The sequence below is a fragment of the Bufo bufo genome, chromosome 4 (assembly GCF_905171765.1).
Source record: "Bufo bufo chromosome 4, aBufBuf1.1, whole genome shotgun sequence".
Taxonomy (NCBI): domain Eukaryota; kingdom Metazoa; phylum Chordata; class Amphibia; order Anura; family Bufonidae; genus Bufo; species Bufo bufo.
In genome coordinates, this window is record NC_053392.1 from 618677911 (window position 1) to 618699122 (window position 21212).

General features: G+C 44.9%; 1 protein-coding gene and 1 long non-coding RNA gene across 2 annotated transcripts in view; both read right to left on the bottom strand.

Annotated features, from left to right (window-relative positions):
- LOC120999656 (oocyte zinc finger protein XlCOF6-like) overlaps positions 1-12183 on the bottom strand; it is a 288892-nt gene extending 276709 nt beyond the window's left edge. Inside the window, exon 1 of the mRNA XM_040430650.1 lies at positions 12066-12183. Coding sequence (XP_040286584.1) covers positions 12066-12150 — 85 coding nt within the window. The 5' untranslated portion in view covers positions 12151-12183. The remainder of the gene's footprint in view (positions 1-12065) is intronic.
- A 203-nt stretch (positions 12184-12386) lies between these two features.
- Positions 12387-20953, bottom strand: LOC120999742. Its single transcript, XR_005778602.1, has 3 exons — positions 20910-20953; positions 12553-12697; positions 12387-12440 (listed from the first exon to the last, which is right to left on the bottom strand). It is a non-coding gene; the product is annotated as an uncharacterized LOC120999742 (long non-coding RNA).
- Positions 20954-21212: the final 259 nt, after the last annotated feature.

Genomic DNA, 21212 nt, shown 5'->3' on the forward strand with positions numbered 1-21212 from the left:
CAGAGTGGAAAGGGTGTCAGCAGCAAGTTTGTGTTTATTTTGCCCTTCCTCTTATCAGTCATAAGAACAAACCGCAAAAAAGGGATCCTGTCTTTTGAGCATCCTCCTTCACTCGGTCAGAATTTGGTCAGTAATCCATCAGTATTGCTAAGGCCAAAAAAAAACAGGACTAGATCCAAAACAGAGATGACACGTGAATGGAATATTTGCATGTCTTCTTTGTACCCACTCCTGCTTTTGGCTTCCAAATCGTGATCCAATCCTGAAGTAAAATAGGGACCATGTGATACAGGCCTTACGCCTGCATCAAAAGACAGGATCTGTTTCCCATTTTTCCATTCTTCTGACAAATCAATTCATAAAATGGTAATGTCAACAAGGCCAAATAGGGACAATTGTGGCCCCGTCATAGAGTGGTGAGGATGGCAACCACATGAGGAGTCAACACAGTGGCCTAGTCACAGAGTGGTGAGGGTGGCAGCAGCATGAGGAGTCAACACAGGGGCCCAGTCACAGAGTGGTGAGGGTGGCAACAGCATGAGGAGTCAACACAGGGGCCCAGTCACAGAGTGGTGAGGTGGGGGGCAAAAGCAGTGGCAGTAACAGCACAAGATGGTGGGTGGCAGTAGGAGCACATGGCAGCAGGTGTGTGGTATCAGGCGGGTGGCAACATCCGAATAGTGGCTAAAGCAGGTGGCCAGAAGAAAAAGGTCTCTTTTGACAAATTTTGGGTGTGGCACCGAGAATGATCTAGTTTGATGCATCAGGCACTGGCGTGTGGAAATCTTGGCTGAGCCACGCCTGATTCATCTTCACAAATGTCAGTCTTTGCACATTTTGGGTAGAAAGGCAAGTTCTCCTTGGGGTAAAAACCCGCTCTGATGCCACAGTACTGGCTGGGCAGGAAAACTTGTCCAGGGCAAACTCTGCCAGTTGCGGACACAAATCAAGTTTGGCTGCCCAGTAGTCCAAGGGATCTTCGATGTGGGGTGGCAGGGTGCAGTCCAAGTATGCCACCACCTGCTGGTTCAGATTCTGCTCCACGTCTTGCTGCTGCTGCTGGTGGGTGGTTTCTTCAGTAGGCGGGTGAAGTGCTCATCAGACACTTTAGACTTAAGTTGATGGAGCTGGTACTGCTCCTGCCCCCCCTCCAGCAGCCATGGCAGTGGAACATGAGTGCAGAGCGCCCCCCCGGTCAGACCTTCGTGAGGATGGGTGATGGCGCACATAGGCAGCGGCCAACTGACTACATAGGATGTCTCGATAGTAGTTCAGTTTATCCTCCCTCTCAGCGGGTGTAACAAAGGCCCCCATTTTGGACGGGTAGCAAGAATCTAACATGGTGGAGAGCCAGTAGTCATCCCTCTGCCGAATTGTGACAATTTGTCTGTCACTACGCAAGCAACCAAGCATGTATCAGACCATTTGCACAAGGGACTCGGAGGGACTCCCTGCCTTCATCTCCACTGCATACTGCCACTGTGTCTCAGGGTTATCTGCCTGGTCTTCCTCATCACCCTCTGTTCTCCTCCTCCTCCTCCAGTTTAGCCCCCACAGGGCTCAGCTGATTGTGAGATGTAGGCGCCATGTCTCCTGTCCAGACAGATTTAGCAGCATCTGTTCCAGGACATGAAGCAGTGGAATGACGTCGTTCATTCCATAGTCTTGGCGACTGACAAATACAGTGGCCTCTTCAAAGGGGCTGAGAAAACAGCAAGTGTCATGCATATGCTGCCACTGGCTAACGTCAAAGTTACATAGGGGAGTGCTCCTGTCCGCCTGCATCATCAAGAAATAAATAGTTTATAAACTTCCTCTGCTCATATAGTCGGTCCCACATATGAAGGGTGGAGTTCAAACGGGTGGAAACATTGCATATGAGGCAATCTTGGGGAATGCCATTCTGCCTTTGCAGCTCAAGAAGGGTGTGCTTTGCAGTGCAAGAGTGGCTGAAGTGTATGCACAGTTTTCTGGCCATTTTCAGGATGTCTTGCAGATGGGTGGAAGACTACAGGAACAGCTTTACAACCAGATTAACCAAGTGCGCCATGTTCTTCCCATTGTCGGTGACCATAATTCCGATCTTAACCTCTTCAGGACATAAGGGTGTACAGGTAGGCACTTCGGCTAAATGCCCGGGGGGGTCCCGTGACCCCCCCATGTCGGCGATCGCCGCAAACCGCAGGTCAATTCAGACCTGCGGTTTGCGGCTTTTATCTATTGCGGTTGTGGCGTGTGGCGGTGCCATCGGGTCCCCATGCGGCTTTGGGGGGGACCCGATGGCATGGAAGCCAGCGCGATGCCTTCCTGAGGCATCTGCGCTGCCTTCTGGTGACGAGCCTGTGAGATCCAGCCCCCTGGATCTCACAGGCCCCGGAATCTGTATGAGTAATACACTGTATTACTCATACAGCCAATGCATTCCAACACAGAAGTATTGGAATGCATTGTAAAGGATTAGACCCCCAAAAGTTCAAGTCCCAAGGTGGGACAAAAAATTAAGTGAAAAAATAAGTTGAAAAAATAAAGTTTTCCCCCCCAAAAATTAAAAGTTTCAAGTAAAAATAAACAAAAACGGCATTTTCCCCAAATAAAGTTAAAAAAAATTGGTAAAAAATAGGGGGGGGGAAGTATATATATTAGGTATCGCCGCATTCGTATCGACCGTCTCTATAAACATATCACATGACCTAACCCCTCAGATGAACACCGTAAAAAATAAAAACTGTGCTAAAGAAACCATTTTTTTGTCACCTTACATCACAAAAAGTACAACAGCAAGCGATCAAAAAGGCGGTTGCCCACCAAAATAGTACCAATCTAACCGTCACCTCATCCCGCAAAAAATGAGCCCCTAACTGAGACAATCGCCCAAAAAATAAAAAAACTATGGCTCAGAATATAGAGACACTAAAACATCATTCTTTTTGTTTTAAAAAAGCTGTTATTGTGTAAAACTTACATAAATAAAAAAAAAGTATACATATTAGGTATCGCCGCGTCCGTATCGACCGACTCTATAAAAATATCACATGACCTAACCCCTCAGATGAACACCGTAAAAAATAAAAACTGTGCTAAATAAACCATTTTTTGTCACCTTACATCACAAAAAGTGTAATAGCAAGCGATCAAAAAGTCACACGCACCCCCCAAAATAGTGCCAATAAAACCGTCATCTCATCCCGCAAAAATCATACCCTACCCAAGGTAATCGCCCAAAAACAGAAAAAATTATGTCTCTCAAGACTATGGAAACACTAAAACATGATTTTTTTTGCTTCAAAAATGAAATCATTGTGTAAAACTTACATAAAAAAAAAAAAGTATACATATTAGGTATCGCCGTGTCCGTGACAACCTGGTCTATAAAAATACCACATGATCTAACCTGTCAGATGAATGTTGTAAATAACAAAAAATAAAAACGGTGCCAAAACAGCAATTTCTTGTTATCTTGCCTCACAAAAGTGTAATATAGAGCAACCAAAAATCATTGTACCCTAAACTAGTACCAAAAGAACTTCCACCCTATTCCGTAGTTTCTAAAATGGGGTCACTTTTTTGGGGTTTCTACTCTAGGGGTGCATCAGGGGGGCTTCAAATGGGACATGGTGAAAAAAAAAAAAAACAGTCCAGCAAAATCTGCCTTCCAAAAACCATATGGTGTTCCTTTCCTTCTGCGCCCTGCCGTGTGCCCGTACAGTAGTTTACGACCACATATGGGGTGTTTCTGTAAACTACAGAATCAGGGCCATAAATATTGACTTTTGTTTGGCTGTTAACCCTTGCTTTGTAAAAGTAAAAAAAAATATTAAAATGGAAAATCTGCCAAAAAAGTGAAATTCTGAAATTGTATCTCTATTTTCCATAAATTCTTGTGGAACACCTAAAGGGTTAACGATGTTTGTCAAATCAGTTTTGAATACCTTAAGGGGTGTAGTTTCTTAGATGGGGTCACTTTTATGGAGTTTCTACTCTAGGGGTGCATCAAGGGAGCTTCAAATGGGACATGGTGTAAAAAAAAAAACAGTCAAGCAAAACCTGCCTTCCAGAAACCGTATGGCATTGCTTTCCTTCTGCGCTCTGCCATGTGCCCGTACAGCGGTTTACCACCACATATGGGGTGTTTCTGTAAACTACAGAATCAGGGCCATAAATATTGAGTCTGGTTTGGCTGTAACTGAAAAAAAATTATTAAAATGGAAAATCTGCCAAAAAAGTGAAATTTTGAAATTATATCTCTATTTTCCATTAACTCTTGTGGAACACCTAAAGGGTTAATAAAGTTTGTAAAATCAGTTTTGAATACCTTGAGGGGTGTAGTTTCTATAATGGGGTCATTTTTGGGAGGTTTCTATTATGTAAGCCTCGCAAAGTGACTTCAGACCTGAACTGGTCCCTAAAAATTGGGTTTTTGAAAATTTCTGAAAAATGTCAAGATTTGCTTCTAAACTTCTAAGCATTGTAACTTCCCCAAAAAATAAAATACCATTCTCAAAATGATCCAAACATGAAGTAGATATATGGGGAATGTAAAGTAATAACAATTTTTGGAGGTATTACTATGTATTATAGAAGTAGAGAAATTGAAACTTGGAAATTTGCAATTTTTTACAAATTTTTGCTAAAATTCGAATTTATTTGTTAAAAAAAAATGATTTTTTTGGACTTCATTTTACCAGTTTCATGAAGTACAATATGTGACGAAAAAACAAACTCAGAATGGCCTGGATAAGTCAAAGCGTTTTATAGTTATCACCACTTAAAGTGACACTGGTCAGATTTGCAAAAAATGGCCTGGTCTTAAAGGTGAAATAGGGCTGTGTCCTTAAGGGGTTAACCCCTTCCCGGCTGCCTACTGTGTATATACGTCCTATCTGCACATGCCTCGTGCAGATAGCATATACAGTCAGGTCCATAAATATTGGGACATCGACACAATTCTAACATTCTTGGCTCTATACACCACCACAATGGATTTGAAATGAAGCGAACAAGATGTGCTTTACCTGCAGACCGTCAGCTGTAATTTGAGGGTATTTACATCCAAATCAGGTGAACGGTGCAGGAATTACAACAGTTTGCATATGTGCCTCCCACTTGTTAAGGGACCAAAAGTAATGGGACAGAATAATAATCATAAATCAAACTTTCACTTTTTAATACTTGGTTGCAAATCCTTTGCAGTCAATTACAGCCTGAAGTCTGGAACGCATAGACATCACCAGACGCTGGGTTTCATCCCTGGTGATGCTCTGCCAGGCCTCTACTGCAACTGTCTTCAGTTCCTGCTTGTTCTTGGGGCATTTTCCCTTCAGTTTTGTCTTCAGCAAGTGAAATGCATGCTCAATCGGATTCAGGTCCGGTGATTGACTTGGCCATTGCATAAAATTCCACTTCTTTCCCTTAAAAAACTCTTTGGTTGCTTTTGCAGTATGCTTTGGGTCATTGTCCATCTGCACTGTGAAGCGCCGTCCAATGAGTTCTGAAGCATTTGGCTGAATATGAGCAGAAAATATTGCCCGGAACACCAGGGCTGTAGAGTCGGAGTCGAGGAGTCGGAGGCAATTTTGGGTACCTGGAGTCGGCAAAAAATGAACCGACTCCTACTAAATTTTAATTGGAATAATTATTTTTTTTTAAAAGCAAGTTTAAATGTCCCAATTTACAAAAAGTTATAATTAATTACTTCTCTACTGTAAGAATAAAGGCCAATGCATGCAGTGCGTCATGTTACCGCAAAACGAACACATTAAGTGACCGTGAAGAAGCATGCTCACGCAACTAGCCTGATGAAGGGCATGTTTTTTGCCCGAAACGTTGCTTCAATTCAGTCCCAAAAAGGACCTCTATGTCCGGCAAATAAAAAAGCATTAATCTAATACTGGAATGTTGTCTAAATTACTCCATTACCTATCAGTTCCAAGATGTGGAGCCAGAAACGCACCTAGACGCGCACCCTAAACCTACCAACCTTAGACAGAGTGCCGTGGTCGCCTTGTGATCTCTATACTTTCCATTGTGTTGTGTTCCGCTATTACAGGGAACGCAACGCCCATGGTTAACCTAGCCTCTCATTGATAACTGATTAAAGAGGACCTTTCATCGGTCCAAACATTGTGAACTAAGTATCATGATCTGTACAGCGGCGCCCGGGGATCTCACTGCACTTACTATTATCCCTGGGCGCCGCTCCGTTCTCCCGCTATGCCGTCCGGTATCTTCTGACACTTGGTTATAGTAGGAGGAGACTTCGGGGACTTGCTTATATTGGGCGGAGACTGCCCTTGTTCTCCTGGGCGTCTCCTTCTCCTAGGCTGTAGCGCTGGCCAATCGCAGCGCAGAGCTCACAGCCTGGGAGAAGAAGACGCCCATGAGAACAAGGGCAGTCTCCGCCCAGTATAACCAAGTCCCCGAAGTCTCCGCCTACTATAACCAAGTGACCGAACATACCGGAGGACATAGCAGGAGAACGGAGTGGCGCCCACTGATAATAGTAAGTGCAGTGAGATCCCTGGGCGCCGCTGTACAGATCATGATACTTAGTTCACAATGTTTGGACCGATGAAAGGTCCTCTTTAAGTAAATATGTTTTTTGCAGGACTAGAGACACTTGTATAAGTGAAGGGAATGGATAGTCAATAGTTCAAGACTGAAGCTGTAAATCATTTGAAAAACTACTGTCATTCAGCTAAGGCTATAAAAACTTGTAAACTCAGATTGTTAGCTTAAACTTTAAACATGACTATGGGATTCTACTAGGGAAATCATATTTTAAAATAAATGCCCTTTCCCCTGCCCCGTCCTGGATCCTCCCACTGCCCTATCTTCAGCAGAAGATCAGCACACAAAGGAAAAGGCAGCAGCTTCTGCCCAACTACCTCTCTCTGCTATAAGAGCTTAGAAGAACTTGGTGGAACATCTGTATGTTGCCTTTCTTTCCTTTAAGAAATGTATAAAATACATTCACATATTAAATACAAAGGAGTCGGAGTCGGAAGTACCAAAAACGGAGGAGTCGGAGATGGAGTCGGAGTCGGAGCATTTATCTACCGACTCCACAGCCCTGCGAAACACTTTTGTCAACAGTCACATCATCAATAAATACAAGAGAAGCAGTTCCATTGGCAGCCATACATGCCCACGCCATGACACTACCACCACCATGCTTCACTGATGAGGTGGTATGCTTAGGATCATGAGCAGTTCCTTTCCTTCTCCATACTCTTCTCTTCCCATCACTCTGGTACAAGTTGATCTTGGTCTCATCTGTCCATAGGATGTTGTTCCAGAACTGTGAAGGCTTTTTTAGATGTCGTTTGGCAAACTCTAATCTGGCCTTCCTGTTTTTGAGGCTCACCAATGGTTTACATCCTGTGGTGAACCCTCTGTATTCACTCTGGTGAAGTCTTCTCTTGATTGTTGACTTTGACACACATACACCTACCTCCTGGAGAGTGTTCTTGATCTGGCCAACTGTTGTAAAGGGTGTTTTCTTCACCAGGGAAAGAATTCTTCGGTCATCCACCACAGTTGTTTCCCGTGGTCTTCCGGGTCTTTTGGTGTTGCTGAGCTCACCGGTGCGTTCCTTCTTTTTAAGAACGTTCCAAACAGTTGTTTTGGCCAGGCCTAATGTTTTTGCTATCTCTCTGATGGGTTTGTTGTGTTTTTTCAGCCTAATGATGGCTTGCTTCACTGATAGTGACAGCTCTTTGGATCTCATCTTGAGAGTTGACAGCAACAGATTCCAAATGCAAATAGCAGACTTGAAATGAACTCTGGACCTTTTATCTGCTCATTGTAATTGGGATAATGAGGGAATAACACACACCTGGCCATGGAACAGCTGAGAAGCCAATTGTCCCATTACTTTTGGTCCCTTTACAAGTGGGAGGCACATATGAAAACTGTTCTAATTCCTGCACCGTTCACCTGATTTGGATGTAAATATCCTCAAATTACAGCTGACAGTCTGCAGGTAAAGCACATCTTGTTTATTTCATTTCAAATCCATTGTGGTGGTGTATAGAGCCAAAAATGTTAGAATTGTGTCCATGTCCCAATACTTATGGACCTGACTGTATACACATGCAGGCAGCACTTTAATCCCAGCGCTGATCAGCTCTGGGATTAAAGCTCATGCTCCTGAAATCTAGCAGGAGCAGGTCGGGTCCCGGCTGACAGACACAGCGGGGACCCTGAGGAGAAGACAGGAGTGGTTTATTACCGCTTCTGCCTTCTCCTGTGCCTGCAGGAGAGCGGTACCTGAACACATGGTGGAGAGAGCAGAAAGTGCAGCTTCCTCTGTTAGTCCCGGCGGTCACGTGACCTCCGGGGTTGTCTGGGGCAGGGGCAGAGCTGCAGGGTCTAAGGAGACCCTGATCAGGTTTTCCCTGTGTGTAATGCCCCAACAGGGGGTTGTTTTCCCCTATAACTGGGGCTCCTGTGGGGGGAAAAAAAGTAAAAAAATAAAAATAAAGTCTGTGTCCTCCAGAGGTCTTTTATTGACCTCCTGTGGGAAATATTATGTATCAAAAATAATTTAAAATAAGTAACAAAAAAAAAAGATATAGACTGGGAAACTGAAACCTTTACATCTCATAAAGAAGGAAACAGGTTCATAGCAATAGCCAAAGACAATTCATTATCTTTCCCAACTGCTTCAGGACCCGACTAGAGGGACGGCCATACTGGACTTCGTATTAACCAATAGACCTGAGAGAATAACAGACGTGCAGGTTGGGGGACACCGGGGAAATAGTGACCAGAAAGTAATAACCTTCCAATTGTCATTCAAAAGAGCGTTTCTACAGGGAGGAACAAAAATACCAAACTTCAAAAAAGCTAAATTTTGCCAACTAATAGAGGCCATAGCCCTAACTAACTGGGACAAAGTCCTCAAAAATAAGAAAAAAACATCCACAAAATGGGATATTTTTAAAAGCATCCTAAAAGCTACAGTATTTTTCGCTTTATAAGACACACTTTTTCCCCAAAAAGTGGGGGGGAATTGCAATGCGTCTTATAAAGCCAATGGTGTAATTTGTACATGACTGACACTGACACATCGCCGGCCGCTATGCTGCACAGCATGGCTGGCGATGTATCAGTTACAGTTAAACTCATGCAGGGTGGGAGGAGGGGCTGGAGGCCGGCAACTACTGTTGCACTCGCGGCAGGGCCCGGTACAGTCACTGTACTCCATTACACCGGGCCCCGCTCACGGCAGTCATTGTATGCCAGCCATTTTGTTTTCCTCTGTCTTAAGACCTCAACGGACAATTACTGCTCCCGCTCACCGTTCTCCTCAGTCTTGATTAGGAAGCCAGACTTGTCAGTATTCCTAAGACTGTTGATTTCAGAGTTGGAGCCTATAGACTCCACTTCTGGGTCACTGAGGGTCTCCCTGGTTCCATGTAGACTAGCAAAGGGAGACACGCTGCCCTCTCCAGGGCTCAACGCCATCCCGACTCCCCTCCACCTCTCCGTACAGAAGACTGACAAGTACGGCTTCCTAATCAAGACTGAGGAGAAAGGTGAGCAGGAGCAGGAATTGTCCATTGAGGTCTTAAGACAGAGGGAAGCAAAATCGCTGTCTATAGAGGATTTGTAGAAACCTCAGCTTCACCTACCTGATGATCCAGTCGGATATTTGGCTTCTCCTCTGGACAGTCCTGGGAATACTGAGGACTGGGACATCTCTCTGGTGGATTTCTCTGACTGGATCCATCTGTAGAAAAAACACACCGTGACTGAATATGTTGTCTATATCCAATGATGAGTGAATCTGTGATGGTGGCCGGTCCGTGGCTGCTGACATCTCCTTGTTCCTTGAAGGCACGGCCATTAGAGCACTTACCCGATTCCCTGCTCCGGTGGTCCATGCCTATTGGCATTTCACTGTTTTGTCCACTGTGTGCTCATCTACGGCCAGCTCTTTGCCTGCAGTGGCTTTGTCCGCCAGTAGGGCATGTGCTTCCTCTGGATCTTAGGGCTTATGCACACAAACTTATTTTCTTTCCGTGACCGTTCCGTTTTTGTTGCGGACCGTATGTGTAATCAGTCAACGGGTCCGCCAAAAAAAACGGAAGTTACTCCGTGTGCAGTCCGTTTCCGTATGTCCGTATTTCTGTTCTGCAAAAAAATAGAACATGTCCTATTATTGTCCGCATTACGGACAAGGATAGTATTGTTCTATAAGGGGACAGCTGCTCCGCTCCGTAAAACACGGAATGCACACGGACGTCTTCCGTATTTTTTGCGGACTGCAAAATACATACGGTCGTGCGCATGAGCTCTTAAATGGCCAGCATGTGTGGCCCTAATCTGTCCAATCAATTCCCTGGGTTATTTAAGGCACCCTCCCCTGTGGACGGGTGCATGACTAAGAGGTTCTAGTTGCTAGTTTCTTGCGAAGTTACTCCACTCTTAAGTTCAGTTGCCCATTTACCCATCTCTGCCTGTTAACTGGATTTAACCAATTGATGCCTGACCTGACCTCTGCCTGTTAACTGGATTTAACCAATTGATGCCTGACCTGACCTGACCTCTGCCTGTTAACTGGATTTAACCAATTGATGCCTGACCTGACCTCTGCCTGTTAACTAGATTTAACCAATTGATGCCTGACGTGACCACTGACCTTTTCTAGTATTGACCCTGTGCTGCCTACTCTGATCTTTGCACTGTTTACTGCATTGTGCAAACGCTCCCTGTCTTGTGGCTACAGTTCTGACTGATCCCTTGGTGCTTTTCATTGGTATCTCTTGATCCCAGAGGGTCAGCAGCCACTTAACAGAGACTACTTCCAAAAGTAGTGGCCTGAAGGTTACCCTGCAGTGACGTTAATATGGATTAAAGCAGGGATCAGCAACCTTCGGAACTCCAGCTGTTGTAAAACTACAATTCCCAGCATACTCCATTCATTTCTATGTGAGTTCTTAGAAGAGCAGAGCAAGTATACATGCTGGGAGTTGTAGTTTCTCAAAAGCTGGAGTGCTGGAGATTGCCTACCCCTGGATTAAAGGGTAAGGACAGGGAAGGGGGGGGGCACTCTTAAGTGCTCCTTTAGCAGTAGCCCCAGCCAAATCTGTGGCACAGCACATCTACACGGTGGGCCATTTATATGGATACACCTTAATAAAATAGGAATGGTTGGTGATATTAACTTCCTGTTTGTGGCACATTAGTATATGTGAGGGGGGAAACTTTTCAAGATGGGTGGTGACCATGGCAGCCATTTTGAAGTCGGCCATTTTGAATCCAACTTTTGTTTTTTCAATAGGAAGAGGGTCATGTGACACATCAAACTTATTGGGAATTTCACAAGAAAAACGTAACTTTATTCTTTCATGAGTTATTTACAAGTTTCTGACCACTTATAAAATGTGTTCAATGTGCTGCCCATTGTGTTCGATTGTCAATGCAACCCTCTTCTCCCACTCTTCACACACTGATAGCAACACCGCAGGAGAAATGCTAGCACAGGCTTCCAGTATCCGTAGTTTCAGGTGCTGCACATCTCGTATCTTCACAGCATAGACAATTGTCTTCAGACGATACGAGATGTGCAGCACCTGAAACTACGGATACTGGAAGCCTGTGCTAGCATTTCTCCTGCGGTGTTGCTATCAGTGTGTGAAGAGTGGGAGAAGAGGGTTGCATTGACAATCCAACACAATGGGCAGCACATTGAACACATTTTGTAAGTGGTCAGAAACTTGTAAATAACTCATGAAAGAATAAAGTTACGTTAAAACCAAGCACACCATTGTTTTTCTTGTGAAATTCCCAATAAGTTTGATGTGTCAAATGACCCTCTTCCTATTGAAAAAACAAAAGTTGGATTCAAAATGGCCGACTTCAAAATGGCCGCCATGGTCACCACCCATCTTGAAAAGTTTCCCCCCCTCACATAAACTAATGTGCCACAAACAGGAAGTTAATATCACCAACCATTCCCATTTTATTAAGGTGTATCCATATAAATGGCCCACCCTGTACATCCGCACTCTGATTCAAAACTGTTCTCCCCTCTACAGTCATGGAAGGTCTCCTCTTACCCGGTGATGTGAGGGACTGGGGATTCTCCATCATGACGTCCTTGTACAGATCCTTGTGTTCATCTAAATACTCCCACTCCTCCATGGAGAAATAGACAGCGACATCCTGACACCTTATAGGAACCTGACAACACAAGGACACAGTCATTACCAGACCCCTCCCTTGGCGTTATTGTATAATGTCCCAGCATTCCCAGCAGCGCTCACCTCTCCGCTCAGCAGCTCAGTGATCCTGGTGGTAAGTTCTAGGATCTTCTGCTCATGTATCAGGGAATGAGGTGGAGGCTCGGTTATGGGGCTCTGGGTCCTGCTCCATCCTCCTGACACACGGGGTGTCACACACTCACCAGACGACTTCTTCACTACTGTGTAATCCTGTGTATGGGGAGACGCCGATCACTACAGAGATTCTAAGAATCCTTCACCTTTCCAGACATTTCCCTGGTTTATTACTAGAGATAAGAGTGATGTCATGTGGGACTCTCACCTCTCCAGTTATCAAGGAGATGATCTCCAGGGTGAGGTCTAATATCCTTGCAGCCATGTGGTCTCTGTCCTTCTCCATCCTTGGTGTGTCCTTGATGGAAAGGACCATTGGCTCTAAAAAGAAGAGAGTCCTGCACCTAAGAAACCTGAGGGAAACAAGGAGGATTGTGAGCAAAATCACATCGTACATGAAGTAAAGTGTCTCACAAATTAGGAATGACAAAACTCTACCAATATTGTACAACGGAGGTGACTTAGCTATTGAGGTGTCTTATACATACCAGACTGGTGACCATAATAAATCAGTCAGCCGGCCTCCTGCTATACAGTGAATACAGTGTTACACAGGATACACAGCGCAGTCTACCACATACAGCAGACAGTTCTCATCTTATTTTTACTGTAAATGTCTTTATTAATGGGACGACTGATAGGAAGTTCACAGACACTTGATCTGACATGCTTTCTGCAGCCTTTGAGAATTTGAAAGTTTTCCAATGTAATGACTCACAAACATGATTGTGTTTAAAAACTGTGGTAGGTTGTGGTGGCTCACTAGCAAGTAGTTAAGGTATGGTGCTGCAAGCTCATATAGAGGGAATCACCCCACCCTCTCTTAAAGGCAAATGTAGTAATAGGAAAATGAGCGAGCACTCATACACTTGGCAACCAGATTGACATATGCAGAAAATATTTATTAAATCCCCATAAAATACAAGTAATACATTTTATAAGAACAATGTAGCAATAATATACAAATTACAGTCACATATATTATGGTAGAGATGATCGACACTATATTCATATGACTCAATAGTGTCGATAAATTCAATAGTATATATCTCACCAAAAAAGTATATGCTGTTATTTGGGAAGAGGGGGTATTATCTTCTAGCGCAATGATTGTGTTTAAAGTGTACCTGTCACGACGGACGTGCACTCAGTATAAAAGATAACACACCAACCAGGCTCTGGACGAGAGACAGGGGAAGGGTCACCTCCTAGTCTATCCCTGGCCTCTTTCCCTGCACTGCTCAGCCCACAGGCAGACCTTGAAAGTAGGTGTGCTGTGTCCTCCAGCCTGGACTGACAAAACCCTGAACTCCCCGAGATGGTGAAGTGGGGAGATAGGAGCAGCCTGCTCGCACAGAACCTGGATGGGATAGATGACACAAACAACCAAACTAGAAATGTCACTTATCTTCTGAGAGCAGTAACTGACAGCCAACCTTTCCTCCAAACTTCCCAGACCCAAATGATCAGTATAATCCGCTCAGAGCACTTAGCTGGAGGCCATTTAAACTAATGACTCCACCCAGTGCACCTGATGAGAGGCGGATCCAGCACGGCACCAAAACAAATACTAAACTCGTGCTGCTATCCTGGCCGACCTCCGCACATCGTCAGAGTGGGGCATGACAGTACCTGAGATTTAAAAAAAGGTTTGGATAATGGCAGTGCTTCTTTGTACAGTCTGTGTAGGAACTGTTTTGTTTGGGCTTACCTTAAGTTTATTTCAGCCATATTATCTTGTTTCAGCTGCACAGCTAGATGCATTTCACTCAGAAGCAGGGGGTGTCTCCCTTCTACAGGTACTGTACGCAGTGATCTCACTTCCCTTACTTTCCACCATGTTTTTTTCTAAGGAGCTCAGAAAGCTGATAAAGAGGGATAAATCAAACTTACAGAAAGGCAGGAGGCTCCTGTGATCCTTCAGAAGCTTCGTAGAAGACATTATTTTATCAGGGTCAGGATCTCAGCCAGCTCTGACACCCCCCCCCCCCCCCCCACTTCCTCTCATCCGTCTTCTGGGTCTGTTTTTACCAGGGACGGATCTTGTCTGACAACAGAAAGTGGACTGCGACTTAGGATTTTTAAAATGGGGTAATTCAAACAAAATGTTGGATCTGTTTAGATTTGCTTATAATCATTTCTGGTGAGGAGTGAGAAGTCTTGGAACAATCAGAGCAAAAAATTTTCTCATATGACAATCATTGTCCAAAATTTCTGATTCGATATTCACTATCTCTGCCATCGTTCGGACATTGAGTGTAGGGTCACTACAAACAATTTCATCACTTTTTTGAACATTTTCAGCTTTCTTTGATGTGGAGAAGAATCCTAGTGGTTCATCATGTTCTCCATCCTCTAACCTGCAATCTTTTTGTGTCGCTCCAATACACGAGACATGTCATTTTCCTCATTAGCCTCAATATCTGAAAATATTCACTTGCCGTCAATTTCACAATCCGTTGCTTGATTTTTTAACTCAACATTTTTCTGACAAACGTTAAATGCAACTTTGCTTCCACTGATGTGTAGAACTAAACTAACTGTGGGAGGTGACAGCACCGGGTAGTTGTAGTTTATAATAAAACAATACTTTGGGGGAAGGCGTCTGAACACTTCCTAAGGCTACTTTCACACTCTCGTTTGGGCGGATCCGTCATGGATCTGCAAAAACGGATCCGTTACAATAATACAACCGCATGTTTCCGTCATGAACGGATCCGTTTGTATTATCTGTAACATAGCCAAGACGGATCCGTCATGAACTCCATTGAAAGTCAATGGGAGATAACGGTAAGGCGCCGGGGGCAGACGGCATACCAGTGGAGGTGTATAAAAAGTTGCAGGGGGTACTTCTTCCTGAATTACTTAAGGTTCTTGAACATTCTCTGGAGACGGGTTCGCTACCACATTCTATGCAGGAGGCTATCATAGTAGTTATTCCTAAGCCTGGGAAGGATCCCAAAGTTCCTGATTCCTATAGACCAATTTCACTATTAACAGCAGATGTGAAGCTCCTGGCAAAGGTGTTGGCGAACAGGCTGTCCAGGGTAATCCTAACTATAGTGCACCCGGATCAAACGGGCTTTAGGCCTGGGAAATCGACTGCTATAAATATCCGTAGAGTATATGCTAGTCTGAATATTCCAGCTGATAATGGAGGAGATAGGGCCTTACTTGCGTTAGACGCTGCCAAGGCGTTCGACAGTGTTGAATGGAACTACCTATGGGAAACCTTGAGAGTCATGGGCTTTGGTGCTCGATTTATTCAGTGGGTGAAAGTGTTGTATTCAAGCCCAAAGGCACGGATCAGAGCTAATGGGGGGCTGTCAGATAGCTTTTCTTTGTCCAGAGGCACCAGACAGGGGTGCCCATTGTCACCCTTGTTGTTTGCTTTAGCAATTGAACCACTTGCAGCCCTTATCCGCCTGTCACCTCATATAGTGGGGTTTAGATATGGTGAGACGCAAAATAAAGTGGCAATGTATGCTGATGACACTATGTTATTTTTGGGTGACACTGGGGGCTCTTTGGATGCGGCCATGGCTTTGATAGATTTGGTGACTTCTCTGGGCTTCGGATAAATTGGCAGAAGTCTGCCTTGATGCCGGTAGACGGACAGGCACTCTCTGGTGTGCAGGCAGATAGTTTGATACCCTGGGTGGGCAAGTTTAAATATCTGGGGCTATACATAACACCTAGACTGCTGGATTTTGAAGAACTTAATTTAACTCCTTTGCTAAATACCTTTAGGCTGAAGGCTAGGACATGGGGTAGACTCTTTTTGTCGGTGGTGGGCAGAGTGAATCTCTTAAAAATGGTAATGATGCCTCAGTTACTATACATTGAATAATGCCCCTGTATGGATCCCAGTTGAGAGATTTAGGAAAATACATTCGATATTCAGAGATCTTATCTGGAAATATGGTCAAGCTAGGATTAAGCTGGAGACGCTGCAATATCCCAAGTCTGAAGGTGGCTTGGCTGTTCCTAACGCCTGGATTTATTTCTTAGCCTCTCAGTGTCAGCATTTTAAGGGTTGGATGGAGTTTCAGCTACCAGATGTGACGGGGAAGATACTGCAACACTGGTTGGGTAGTAGGGACCTTATGGGTATTCTGGAGGGTGCAGGGATGCATGGGGGGAGAGAGAAAGTAACGCTTATAGAGCTTATGAAAAAAGTGTGGACAAAGGTGAAATTGATCAGGGGTGTAGGCGGTGTAGGAGAGCTTTCCCCAATATGGAACAATAACTTGATGCCAGAGTTCATTTCTCTATCAGGAGTCCGAAATTGGGAATCCCATGGAGTAATGAGGATAGGTCAATTGATCGAGTCTAATGTATTTAAATCATTTCAAGGCCTACAGCAAGAATTCAACATTCCTAAAGTGTGGTTCTATCAATATTTGCAACTGAGACACGCCTATGATGTCACGATGAGGAAGGGTTGCATTATTGCAAAAATGGACGTGGTCCATAAACTGGTTCTTCCAGCTGGAGGAAAGAGAGGTTTGATATCACAGGTGTATACTCTGCTTTTAGACAAATTTTTGATAGGATTCCCTCTTACAAGGATGAGGAAATGGGAAAAGGATTTGGGGGACATCCCTAAGGAACAGTGGGAAGATATATTGGAGGCAGTCCCGAGAGTGTCTGTAAGTGAACAGGGCAAGTTGTCACAACTGTTTGTCATCCACAGAGTCTACAAAACTCCAGTGTTTTTACGGAAAATTGGGGTTAGAACTGATGACAATTGTCCAAAATGTATGGCGGGAGGTGCAGATCTGTTTCATATGCTTTGGTCTTGTCCAGTGCTAAGTAGTTTCTGGGATGAGGTGTTGACTTTGATTAATCGTAACCTGGAGTTGAGGGTGCAGAAGGACCCAAAGATCTGTGTGCTGGGATATGTGAAGGAGATTGGTGGGGGAGAGGCGGTCAAAGTGGCAGTTGGGAGACTATTGTATGTGGCCAGGAAGTTGATTGCTTTTAGGTGGATCCACGGGAGTCCGCCAACAGTGGAGGAATTTGTGAGAAAGGTGCATGATATGTTGACTTTAGAGAGGGGAGTGTTTGTTAGGAGAGGTTGTCCTCAGAAGTTTGAAAAGTTGTGGAATGAATGGTTGTCTCACACTCATGTTGTAATATAAAAAGGTCTTGAAAATTCATGCTCTGATCCGGGGGGGGGGGGGGATTGTTGGGTTTTAACAGGCAAATAATCTTGTAACTGTTTTTTCTTTTTATTGGTATATACATTATGTACAATAACTGTGGGAGATGTATCAAATATCTGGATATGTGATAATGTTTTATACAATTCTTTGTATATGAGACGTGGAGGGGGGAAGATAACAGAAAAATTGTAGACACAAACTGTCTTGTAATATGCCAATTTTATTTGAATAATAAAAACGATTTGATTGAAAAAAAGAAAGTCAATGGGAGACGGATCCGTTTTTCTATTGTGCCAGAGAAGACGGATCCGTTTGGCTCAGTTTCGTCAGGCGGACAACAAAACGCTGCAGGCGGCGCCTCCAGAGCGGAATGGTGACTGAACGAAGGCAAAACTGATGCACTCTGAGCGGATCCTTTTCCATTCAGAATGCATTAGGGCAAAACTGATCCGTTCTGGACCGCTGAGCCCTGAACGGATCTCGCAAACGGAAAGCATAATCATACACAGGGAATGTAAATAGAATTGACAGGATATAAAAACAACAACAAAGGTAGAGGTACTCACTGCACTAGGGGGGCGATCTGCAAGATAAACCCACAGCACTTGCAGATCTCTCATAATCATCAGCTGCCTTTATGGGAATCAAAGAGCTCTATGCTTTTCGAGGAATAGTATGGTCCCCTTCTTCAGGAGAATACAGTAAATACAGTAATAAAAGTGGGCACAACTTACCTATAATTATATATATATACACACACTAGGGTTGTTGCCGGTCGAAATTTCGATACCCATAAATACTTTTGTCCCGGTATCGATACGATACCGGGATTTCCATTTTTTCGATACTGGGCTGCGCAGTCCAGTATCACAGAGCATGAGCCCACTCATGTTCCCTCAGCAGCACAGGGGAGAAGGAAGCAGTCTCCACCCCCTCCCCCCCCCCCGTGCTGCTGCTGCCGCCAATGAGGAGAGAGGGGTGGGCACACTGCGCCACCAATGATAGCAGGACTTAAGATGGGTCCAGACTTTAAAGGGAATCTGTCACCATCGCCATGTTCACTAAAGTACCTTATTTCCTGCAGTCTTCTTCTTACTTTATTTTGTTTTGTCCTTTTGATAAAAAAAAGTCCTTTTTCTGTTATGCTAATGAAGCTCCAAGGTGCCCAGAGGGGCGTTTTTTTCCCTCTCCGGTGCCCAGTGACGCCCCCCTGCAGTGCCCAAGAACGCCTCCTGATCCTGAAATAACCTCCCAAAGCCCCGGCAAACGGTTCCGCCCCCTCCCCACGTCATCGTCTAGCTTCTAGAAATGCCCCGTCCTTCTTCCTGTCGGCGGCCAGAAATCTCGCGCAGGCGCAGTACCGCCTGTGGCCTGCGCGATCATCAACCTCCTCAGGGCAACAGCGCTCAGGTGACATCACTGGGCTCGGCGCATGCCCAGTGAGACTTTTGAGGCTGTTGCCCTCAGGAGCTTGATGATCGCGCAGGCCGAAGGCGGTACTGCGCCTGCGCAAGTTTTTTGGCCGCCGACAGGAAGAAGGACGGGGCATTTCTAGAAGGTAGACGATGACGTGGGGAGGGGGCGGAACCGTTTTCCGGGGCTGTGGGAGGTTATTTCAGGATCAGGAGGCGTTCTTGGGCACTGCAGGGGGGCGTCACTGGCATACGTAGCAGGAGACAGTAATGGGGGCACAGCGGGCGAACGGAGTGGCGCCCAGGAATAATAGTAAGTGCGTGGAGATCCCTGGGCGCCGCTCTATGTAGCCTGCTCATGAAAGGTTGTCTTTAACCTTTAATACAGGAGGCAGGTGCCGGCAGCAGAATCGCATAGCCGACATCCTGCCTCTGACAGGGAGCTGCGATCTGCCGCTGAACTGCTGCCAGTACCCGCCTCCTGTATTAAAGGTTAATTATCATTGGTGGTGCAATGTGCCCGCCTCAACCCCCCCAGTGTTAAAATCATTGGTGGCAGTGGCCACAGGGTCCCCTCCCCTTCTCATTGGTGGCAGTGGCAGCTTCTGATCGTAGCCCCAGCAGTGTAATCCTGGGGCTCCGATCAGTTACCATGGCAGCCAGGACGTTACTGAAGCCCTGGCTGCCATGGTAACATCCCTGATGCTGTGAGAACAGAGCACAAGGCAGCAGGGACAGTGTGAGGTCCTATTCACCCCGATAGAGCTGTATTAGGGTGAATAGGACAAGGGATTAAAAGATCCTAGGTTCTGGCCCCTAAGGGGGGAAAAAGTTATTAAATAAACTGTAAAAAAATAAAAAATAAGTTAGAAAAAAAAAACCACCCCAAGTATAAATCACCCCCTTCCCAATTTTACATATAAAATATATAAACAATAAATAAATTAACATATTACATATCGCCACGTCAGAAAAGTCCAAATATTAAAAAAATATCTATGCAGTGAACGACGGAACAGAAAAAAAAAAAAAAGTGCGATTCGCCATTTTTTAAAATGCGGAATGCACATGGCTTTTTTGCTGTTTTATTTTTTTTACGTGGTATCGAGTATCGCAATACTTTTTTACGGTATCGAAATCGAATAAAAAATTTGGTATCGCAACAACTCTAATATACAAACACAGGCCAATAAAAGTGAGAATCGATCCTAACAAGCTAATTTCCTACACCATGTTTCCCCTTCCAGTCTCCGGCTGCGTGACGTGGCACATTCCAGCGTGGAACGTAACAGAGGCGCTGAATACGTCAGTTCCAAGTCTCCATGGATACAGCATTGTGCGCCCCTGACGCATACACCTCCACATCTAATCCTAGAGGACTGAACAAGTAAGAAACTACGGGATAGGAATATCTCATTCAATCTTAGACAATTACATGTAAAGGACTCCTAATAAAATAAGAACGGAGAGTAAATCGTGGATGGCAGCTAGGCGTGTTAATAGTTAATAAAGCTAAAAAATTATTCATAAGAATCAACTAGAAAATTATTCCAAATAAAATTCAATGGAGGGGCTGCAGAGCTGCTTTACTGCTGAATCTCCTCCACAGTCCCTGCTCATTAGAGCTCCGGCCTCCGCTGTGCAGGGACAGTGAGGAGAGGACACAGCGCTGCAGCCCCTTCATCTAGAAGAGGTTGTCCCCACCGACCACACACTGACTCCATATCCTAGTGACATCACAGGACAGTGTGTGATGGAAGACCCCTCTAATCCAGGAGAACAGCCCCTCTTACAGGGGTCTGGGGGTCTCCTAATATTCCAGGGGGAGAGCAGACATGTCTGAGGAGAACTCCCCTCCTGACCTCCAGACTGTGTGAGCAGAGACTCTCTATGGCCGGTGCTGCCCCCTGCTGGCTGGACCTGCTATATGTCACCTATAGAACCGCTCCAGTCTAATAAACCCAGAACCAAGACCAATAACTGACCTGCAGATCTCACCTCCTGGGGCTGCAGGACCTGCGATGACGTCACACTGGTCACATGACAGGAAGTGCTGCACAGTGAAAAACCCCCACTGCTTTACTCCTCCCCTCATGTGACTGATCACATGACTGTGACATCATCAAAGGTCCTGAAGTCACTAGGATATAATATCGGTAGAATCTAAACTCTGTGAGCTGTAAGGACCTTCAGACGTCACTGGATCACGTGACATTGGATTCCTCGATCCTGAACACACCAAGCAACTCACAGTAAAGCACAATGCACCTCCATTTATCAAATTGTTG